Here is a 10,000-nt window from a genome sequence, read left to right as displayed (position 1 = left end):
GCCAACAATAGCGCGGCCAAATCCCAGGTCAAAAAGAAGGACGGCGCCCTGGCCTCCCATCCGCCGGGCCTGCTGAACAATCCAGGGAACCAGCAGCCAAAGCCCGCGGCCAAGGAGCCGTCGTCGGCCAAGCGGCAGAGGATGTCCTCCCCTGACCCGCTGACCCGCGTGGCTCCGCACCTTCCAGGACGACAACTGTGGAAATGGTCGGGTAACCCCACGCAGGTGAGAACCCGGGGAAACACTGGAGGGGGAAGGGAGCGTCGTGTTGTAGTCGGAGCGTGATGTACAGACCTTTGTGTGCTTTGTGACTCTCCCCGTAGCGTTGCTAAATGTCTACGCACTAAGCGTGTTGACAGTGTACTGTAAAGCTACGGTATGTTTTGCACACGTGCGGACAAGTCTTGTTTGTCGTCGGCGTTGGTTGTTGTACCAGTTTTATTTAAATCTTGCTGGCAGACCGAAACCAGCAAAACATTGCATATGCTAATGTCCCTGGCAAGCGAGAAACTGAAAAACGCTGTCTGTGCCAACAGAGGAGGGGTCTGAAGGGCAAAGCCAGGAAGCTCTTCTACAAGGCCATCGTGCGGGGCAAGGAGACGGTCCGTGTGGGGGACTGCGCCGTGTTCCTCTCCCCGGGCCGGCCCCAGCTGCCCTACGTGGGCCGGGTGGAGAGCCTGTGGGAGTCCTGGAGCTCCAGCATGGTGGTCCGAGTCAAGTGGTTCTACCACCCAGAGGAGACCCGCCTGGGCAAGAGGCACCGCGACGGCAAGGTAACCCCAGACACCGAGCTGGTTTTGGTCACCAAAACCGACACAAATCTAAATCTGGTGTTTTTGTGCCTTTATTGCTTTTTTATTGACGCAACCTGTCCATCTTCTCCATGTCTCCATCTTCTCCATTTTCTCCATCTTCTCCATCTTCTCCATCTCCTCCATCTTCCCCTACCCAGAATGCTTTGTACCAGTCTAGCCACGAGGACGAGAACGACGTGCAAACCATTTCCCACCGCTGCCAGGTGGTCGGCAGAGACGAATACGAGCACCTGATTCGCCGACGCAAGCCCGGGGGCATGACCAACGACCTGTTCTACCAGGCGGGAACCTACGAGCCAACCACAGGCCAGCTGGTCAGCGCAGAGGGAGTGGCTATTGTATCCTAGCAACCCACCTGCTTGGGGAGAAGGATCAGGGCGGTGATGTCCGCCCCCGGCGTGGCGCGGGCTCCGTCGAGTGCAGTCTGTAGAGGACGCTCTTCCTGATGGACAGGGGGAGGGCGGGACTAACAGACAGCGGAGATGTCCTCTACCCAAAACACCAATCGGAGATGGAGCTGCACCCCCCCTGTAGGATGACGCCCACAAGCGCAGCTGATGGCAGGGGGAAGATCAGCAAGATAACGAGGGAGAAACCTGCATTGCAAGCAGGGATCTTTTGTATAGCTCTTATCAGAAGTGGGCCTTGGTGCGGGGAACCTCAACCAAACCGGTTTGGGGAGGTAAAAAAACTAAAAACAACAATCTGTGTGCCGTTGGAAGCACGGATCTAAGCGGGATCTAAAACGCAAGAGCACTTGGGGTGCTGAGCGAGGTGGTCGCCACCTCCACAAGCACTGGAATGTCTACGATGAAACACTGCAGAGCCTTTTTACAAACACGACCGATTCAAACCAATACTCTCCTCAGACAAACAGAGGAGTGTGTCATGAATGTGCAGAGAGAGAGAGAGAGAGAGAGGGGGGGGGGGGGGGGGGGGGAGGAATGGAAAGAGAGGAGAGAGGGGGGCTAAAAGACTGTATTGAATGAAGAGGCTTTCCGTAAACCACACTGGGTTGCATGGCCTTTGCGGTCTCTCGCCGGTCGCTGTAGTGTGACAAACGGCATCAAAACTGAGAGATCCCATAACAGGACCTTAAACACTGTAGTTTAGTGTGTGTGCCTGCGCGTGTGTGTGTATGTACACACGTTTTTCTGTATGTGTGTGTGTGTGTGTGTGTGTGTGTGTGTGTGTGTGTGTGTGTGTGTGTGTGTATGTGTTTGTTTGCAGAGCGGCTGCAATGGCCTTGATGGCTATTTGACAAGCTCAGAGTAAATATCGGTTGAGGATGTGTGTGATGTGTGTGTGTGTGTGTGTGAGCGTGTGCGCATGTGTGTGTTTCCACGTGCGCTTGTGCCTGTTATGATTGTGTGTGGGCTCACTGGTCAAGGGCCTGGACTCCATCACAGCCTTCATAGTCTTTTTAAACTCTAAGAGTAAACCCCATGAATATACATCTGTCCAGCGCGAACTGGGTGTTGGACAGCCATAAGAGTCAAGCCATACAAGTCAATACCTCTCTCGTATCCTCCTTTTCAAGCGTCTAGGTAGATGCACATCGTCGCTTGGTCGATTGGCTGGGCAGTTTGTGTGTATGTGTGTGTATGTGTGTGTTTGTGTGTGTGTGTGTGGTGTGTGTGTGTGTGTATGTCGGCGTGCTTGCTGGACTGTGTGTGCGTGATTTTCGTGGCCACCACGGTCAGGCAAGAGCCTTACCTGTACAGCAACGTGTAAAATACATCTTCGACTGTAAATAGTATACATATAATATTTGTTGTCTTTTAAAGAGATGAATATGGAGGACCTTTCCTCGGGTGGGTTTTGGTTTCTTACGCGGACTTGGAGGCGGGCGGCGGGTCGTTCTGGCGGGGTGGACGGCGGCGCCAGCACCCCCTTCCTCCCCTCTTTGTGCACTGAATAGCATCAGATCTGAGAATGTGTGTTGATTCAGGGTCAAAACTGTACAAAGAGTGTAAAAAATATCAGGCTTTTGAGGCCCTGCTCTAGGCAAGAGATTACCATTAGTGGCGTTGGCGAGATTTTTGTAAAAAAAAAAAAAAGGAAAAGAAAAGAAAAAAGAAGGCATTTTTGTAAGGCTCTTTTTTTTATGTGCATCCAAACATTATTCTGCGTCTTTGTTCGGTTGGGGTTATTATTCACTATGGTCCTGTAAGGGGTTCAAATGTCCTTTTTTTATTTTCATTCTTTTTTTATAAATACTGGAAAAGAAACTGAGTTTCTGATTGTGTCTGATCCTTAAAGAATCTAGTCTGTGTAAATCTATATTAGCCTATATACCTTAATAATCCTTTATAATAATGTAGATATTTATCAGCCCAAAAAAATAGAAAGAAAAAGCGAAACATACCAAAGCGCATCAGAGTTTACACTTGGCAGCATTTGGAAGAATGCAATATTATGAGACAAAAGATTTTTCAATCAATCCAACTCTGGGACCCCTGCAGTCACCGAGGTATTTGAAGAAGACTTCTACTCACGGACGGCTTGTGTTCGTTCCGCCGTTGCCATGACAGCCACTGAGAAGAAGTAATAAAAATAAAATAAACGAACACGAAAAAAACGAAACGCTGTAGCAACATTGTCTGCGCGTCGCCCGGCGCGGATATGCACTTGAGGGGGTTCCATGACAACCAGAGTGGCGTCACATGACTGTGAAGGACAATCAGAGCCAATCAGAAGGGGTGGTGTATTTAAGAGACGGAACACAAACTAAAACGGACAGAAAGGATCAGTCGGCGGTGCGCTTCTCCTGTCACTTTTTCTTCTGCTTTGCCAAAAATAAAACGAGTCTGTTCGTCTTGTTCTTTTTTTTGTTTGCTTGTTTTCTTGATTTTTCCATTGTCTGACTGTTATTCAAGCCTGGTTCCACGTGTCTGTAGTGGATGTACAGAATGTACAGTTGGGGCACAACAGGAACGCAGATGATTTTACTTTTGTTTTCGTTTTTTTTACAACAAATGTTGCTGTTACACTGCGAAGCAAAAGCTTTAAGAGGAATCTAATGTGAAGATATTACTTTGTAATGGGTCTTTAATCAATATTTGAGATGAAAAAAAAAAACTGTATTTTCTTTAAGAAACACTGGATTCCGTTCTTACCATCACCTTATTTTTTACTTTATTTTTTATTTTATTTTATTTTTGTGACATCATCACACAACAAATGTTTTTTTGTGTTTAGACCCACTGGAACACGGCTGAAAAAGCCTCAACTAAAATATAAAAAAAATGTATTTCACTTTATTTCTCTTGAAATACACCTAAATATTTCCTTATGTAAAAGAAAAAGAAAACAACAAACAATTTATTTATCTTAATTTTATTGCCTATTTGTGTTTCATTAAAAAAAAAAGTCAAAGAAAAAAATACCTATACATCCTGTGCATTTGTCCTTTTTATTTCTAATGGCGTTCGAGCTTGGGTTGAATGAGTCGGTGCGCTGAACAATACCTGTCATTAGTCTGGCAGAGTGCAGTGGAGAGGAAACAGATGGAGGGAGAGGGTGGGGGGGGAGGGGGAGCAGACCTGTGAAACTATAGCCTGCCTTGATAGAGACAGAGAGAGAGAGAGACATTGAGAAGAAAGAGCGAGAGAGAGAGAGAGAGAGAGAGAGAGAGAGAGAGAGAGAGAGAGAGAGAGAGAAAGAGAGAGAGAGACATTGAGAAGAAAGAGCGAGAGAGAGAGAGAGAGAGAGCAATGTATAGAGAGAGACATTGAGTAGAAAGTAAGAGCCAGAGAGAGAGGGGTACATAAATAGAGAGAGAGAGAGAGAGAGAGAGAGAGAGAGAGAGAGAGAGGGTGAGCGCGAGCGAGAGAGCGAGCGAGAGAGAGAGAGAGAGCGAGAGAGAGAGAGAGAGAGAGAGAGAGAGAGAGAGAGAGAGAGAGAGGGACACAGAGAGAGAGAGAAACTGTATCCACCTGTGTTCCATGAGAATAGGATAAGGCGGATGGTTTCCCCTGGATGCAGGTAGGGCGGCTATTCAGAATAATCAAAACGGAACACGGCTATTAAGAAGACAAAGCACAGCGATCGACTTACCCTGCAGAGACACTCTGATTTAAAATACAAACCATGTGTGTGTGTGGGGGTGATACTGCATGGGTGTGTGTGTGAATGTCAGCGTATATATGTGTGTGCATCTGTGTGTGGATATGGGTACGTGTGTGGGTTGTTTTGTGCGTCTTATATGTGCATGTTTGTGCGTGCAGTATATGTGTATGTTGGTGTATCTGTCTGGTTGTGCACTCGAATGATCACATGCTTGTTTACGTTATATAACACACACACACACACAAACACACACAAACACGTACACACACACACACACAAACGCATGCACGCACGCACACACACACACACACACACACCACACACACACACACACACACACACACACACAGTGTGAAATACTGGCCCTAAGCGTACAGCCTCTGTGTGGGTCTCTCTGTGTACAATAAATACATGAAGAACGACAGCCCAACAACCAGAGCCCGCCTTATCCCTCGCAGGGTGTCACATTTCCGGGATAAAGAAACTCACAGAGGACTGGCTGGGCTTCATCTGAAACTTCCTGCACCAGATTCACACCTTTTTATCCATCTGTAACCGTAGCCGTGGCAACTTGGCTCCTTTTGTAATGAGTATCTACAGAGCATTGTGCTCACGGCTCTACCTCTGACCCGCCAGCGTCACCAGCTCTGTGTCTCCCTGCGACGCTCCCGGCTCAAACCCCCTTTTTATCTGGAGAACTGTTGGCCGTGACATTCCCTCTCCGGCCAAACTCTGCCAACGCCACTTTGTCTACCTTTTGTTCCCAGGCAGCCCATAAACTCCCCGCTCGCCAGGCAGAGCGGGAAGAGTTGACTCACCTTTCTTCCGAGCACATTTAACTAATCATTCCTAATCCAGACTCAAATATCCTGAGGTCAAGCAACACAATGACACCCCAAACACACACACACACACACACACACACACACACACACACACACACACACACACACACGCACACACGCACGTGTGTGTGTGTGTGTGTGTGTGTGTGTGTGTGTGTGATATTTCATGTGTTTGGCCTTTGTGCTGAACACTAAGAGGTGTACCTTGTTATTGCAGAGGACAGATATGAAACAGGCTGTCTGCAATACTGACCACACGCACACACGCACACACACACACACACACATACACACACAAACACACACACACACACACACACACACACACACACACACACACACACACACACACACACACACACACACACACACATACACAGACTCTGCTTACCGTTGGTATTTTACATCCTCCTTGCCGGCCCCTCAATCAGCCAACGCCTTTTAAACATACAGACATTAAGTGCAGTCTTTGACTCTTATCTGCAGGTTTGCATTTGGCTTATCTGGTTGACATTGTTAAACTACTTTACCCAGATGCTGCAGGAGATAGGGGCACAATGGGTGACTGCAGGTTGCCTGGGGGTTAATGAAAGTAGGCTTTCACATTGTAAGAGCAAACACACCTTGGGCCTGTGTGTGTGTGTGTGTGTGTGTGTGTGTGTGTGTGTGTGTGTGTGTGTGTGTGTGTGTGTGTGTGTGTGTGTGTGTGTGTGTGAGATAATAATTCACATCCACAGTGTTTAAAGTCAGCTGTTTAGTCCATGCTTGGGTAAGGTTTTTGTTTCCCCATGGCTGATCTTAGTGCAGGGGGGGGGGGGGGGGGGGGGGGAGAGCAAACACACCACACCTCAAACATGTCACCAACCCAGTGAGCACCGAGGCTATCCATCACAGATCGCTCAGCATATCACTGTGCGTTAGTGTGTGTGTGTGTGTGTGTGTGTGTGTGTGTGTGTGTGTGTGTGTGTGTGTCTGTGTGTGTGTTATGGCTAGGTGCAGATGCGTGTGCATGGAGCGTGTGTGTTCATGTGTGTGTGTGTGTGTGTGTGTGTGTGTGTGTGTGTGTGTGTGTGTGTGTGTGAGTGTGTGTGTGTGTGTGTGTGTGAGGTGAAAGGGCACCGGAGAATGAGAGGAGCAATACAGTGAAAGCTTTCCATTTAGATATAGCCAGAGCATGTCACCGCAGTGAATGAATGGGTGTCAGCTGCACTGGGCTGAGATGCTCCTGCTGTGTGTCTGTATGTGTGTGTGTGTGTGTGTGTGTGTGTGTGTGTGTGTGTGTGTGTGTGTGTGTGTGTGTGTGTGTGTGTGTGTGTGTGTGTGTGTGTGTGTGTGTGTGTGTGTGTGTTTGTGTGTGTGCGTATGTGTGAGAGGGAGAGAAATAGAGAGAGCCAGAGTGTGGGAGAGAGAAAGCGAGAGATGTGTGTGTGTGTGTGTGCGTGGGTGCATGCCCATGCATGTGTGTTTGTGCGTGCTTGTGTGTGTGTGTGTGTGTCTGAGTGTATAAAGAAAGACAGATTTGCTTGCAGATGCATGTGTGTGTGTGAGTGAACGTGTATTTGTGTGTGTCTGTGTATGTGTGTGTGTGTGTGTGTGTGTGTGTATGTGTGTTTCTGTGTGTGTGTGTCTGTGTGTGTTTGTGTGTGTGTGTTTGAGAAGATAAGTAGTCTTCTTTTCTTTGGCTCATCCATCGTTCACATCACATCCCACTGCTATCTTTCTCACTGTATCTATCCGAGCGTGTGTGTTTGTGCATTTGTGTGTGTGTGTGTGTGTGTGTGTGTGTGTGTGTGTGTGTGTGTGTGTGTGTGTGTGTGTGTGTGTGTGTGTGTGTGTGTCCGTCCGTGAGTGTGTGTGTGTGTGTGCTTGCGTGTGTGCCAGCCTGCCTGCCTGCATTTGTGAGTGTGTGAGCAGCTCATCGGACAGGCGAGCTGTCCATACAGTGGGATTGACTCAGTGGTAGTTGTGCAACATATTCTGTGGCAACAGATGGTAGGCTTTCATAAATCATGGATTCCTGGCACTCGCTCGTCATGTCTTCATGTTCTCCTACATTACAAACCCCCAAATGTGCTGCTTCTCTCTTTTTTTTCCGCTGGATTTCTTCACCTCAGCCCTCGCTTTCTCTTTCTGGCTCATTTGAAGCCTTGTTTGACGTTTGGTACAGCAGTCAGTGTTCAGGAGACACGGCATCTCCATAACCCGGTCCTGAGAAGGATCTGCCATCGTGAACATTAAGACTGTTTTCATTTTGTAGTCATTAAGAGTAGGGGAAAAAAAAGGCCCGATTTTAAACAGATATTTAAAAAAATTCTGTTTAAAGATATTTTTACAATGTCTCTTCAGATATATTTTAAATATAAACACTTCACGTTGTACTGAAATATACCACCCTACTACATTTGTTGTCTTTAAAGTTTGACAAAAGGTTAAAAAACAGAAGGAAGCAAAAGTGCTCTACCATAAATGCAAATTGCCCCATTTAGATTCTGCATCGTCCTATTAACATTTAAGTAGGAAGATGAGTGGTGAAACATTTATTATTATTTTACTTCACTTTCACATTTTAATGGTGCCCTTCTGGAATAAGAGAGAGGGAGAGAGAGAGAGAGAGAGAGAGAGAGAGAGAGAGAGAGAGAGAGAGAGAGAGAGAGAGAGAGAGAGAGAGAGAGAGAGAGAGAGAGAGAGAGGAGAGAGAGAGAGAGAGAGGGAGAAAGGGAGCTGAGGGAATTAATCTAAATGTACAAGTAAAAATGTGCTCTTATTCAATTTTTCTTATTACTTATAAATGTCCAAAGCCAAGTTAAGCAAAAAGTAAAACAAGTAGAAAGCAACAAAGAATCCACGTTATTAAACAGCACAAAAAACAATGATGTATGAAGCATTTTAATGTGAAAATTATGAACCAGGGATTAAAATTCACACTGTGTATATGTTTCAAAAGTAAATATGCAGCCCAAACAGCTGCTGATTCCTACACTTTGTCTTCAACTGACATGATTAGGTCGCTCAAGGCAACGCATCCATCCCCTTCTTTCTTTGACAGGTGGAAAATACTCTCCAACACAACCATCATACCCATCAGCACCCAACGGACAGACTGGACAGACAGCCAGTCTGTGCCAGAATTATTCATTGCGGCTTGTGTACACATTGACCACAATACAAACATTGACGTACCGATTGTTCGTTCGCTTACGCCTGCAAGTGCCTATGCTGATGGATGCTCATCCAGCTTTGTCTATGAGTATCTCATCCAGCACACGCACGCTCATTTCAACAGCCAGCAGACATGGGAACATCGCTGGGATCTGTCGGCATGGTAACCGTTTGTTGATGAACAATCATAAGAGGAGACAACCACAACATGAGCAGTTAAGGCGGGACAACGGAAATACGATTTGTTTCGCCCATACTGACGACGCACACACACACACACACACACACACGCACGCACGCACGCACACACACACACACACACACACACACACACACACACACACACACACACGCACGCACACGCACACGCACACGCACACACGCACACGCACACGCACACACACACACACACACACACACACAGCCACTTGGTAGGAGAACATAGGGAATATTAGTCTCTGGGTGAGCTGGTGGAGTGTGTGTGTGTTTGGGGGGGGGGGGGTTCCCTGTGTGTGTGTGTGTGTGTGTGTGTATTTGTTTGGGTGTAACTATGTGTGTGTGTGTGTGTGTGTGTGTGTGTGTGTGTTTATGTGTGTGTGTGTGTGTGTGTGTGTGTGTGTGTGTGTGTGTGTGTGTGTGTGTGTGTGTGTGTGTGTGTGTGTGTGTGTGCGTGTGTGTTTCTGTGTGTGTGTGTGTGTGTGTGTGTGTGTGTGTGTGTGTGTGTGTGTGTGTGTGTGTGTGTGTGTGTGTGTGTGTGTGTGTGTGTGAGAGGGACAGAAGCAGGGTGAGACATGAGACCGGGCTGCCAGATCGTTGCCCTGGAGACAGCAGCTGAAGAGACATACAGTGTATTTATGACGAGCGGGGACAGCAACCCCCTGCTCACTCACAGCATGGGGCTGTGTTACCATACACACATGCCCAGGCTCAGGAAGTTCAGCGGCCTGGCTGGCAGCTGGACGGTTGCGGGTACGACCCCCGTCTTTTCCTAGCTGAGGGTCGAGGTGTCCCTGAGCAGGACACCTAACCCGAGCTTGATCCTGACAACCTAGCTGGTGCCTTGCATTGGCTGACACCGGTGTTAGTGTAAGAATGTGTTTATGAATGGGT

General features: G+C 47.5%; 1 protein-coding gene across 1 annotated transcript in view; it reads left to right on the top strand.

Moving 5' to 3' along the window:
• The window catches only part of bahcc1b (BAH domain and coiled-coil containing 1b), an 11,897-nt gene extending 8,973 nt beyond the window's left edge, over window positions 1-2,924 (top strand). Inside the window, 3 exon segments of the mRNA XM_060037265.1 lie at window positions 1-225; window positions 537-773; window positions 953-2,924. The exon segment at window positions 1-225 is cut by the window's left edge and continues 105 nt beyond it. Of these exon segments, the coding sequence (XP_059893248.1) occupies window positions 1-225; window positions 537-773; window positions 953-1,162 (672 nt within the window). The 3' untranslated portion in view covers window positions 1,163-2,924.
• The last annotated feature ends 7,076 nt before the right edge of the window (window positions 2,925-10,000 follow it).

Source organism: Gadus macrocephalus, chromosome 18 (genome assembly GCF_031168955.1).
Source record: "Gadus macrocephalus chromosome 18, ASM3116895v1".
NCBI lineage: Eukaryota > Metazoa > Chordata > Actinopteri > Gadiformes > Gadidae > Gadus > Gadus macrocephalus.
The sequence above is the reverse complement of the archived record's forward strand: the minus strand, read 5'-3'. Positions and strand labels throughout refer to the sequence as shown.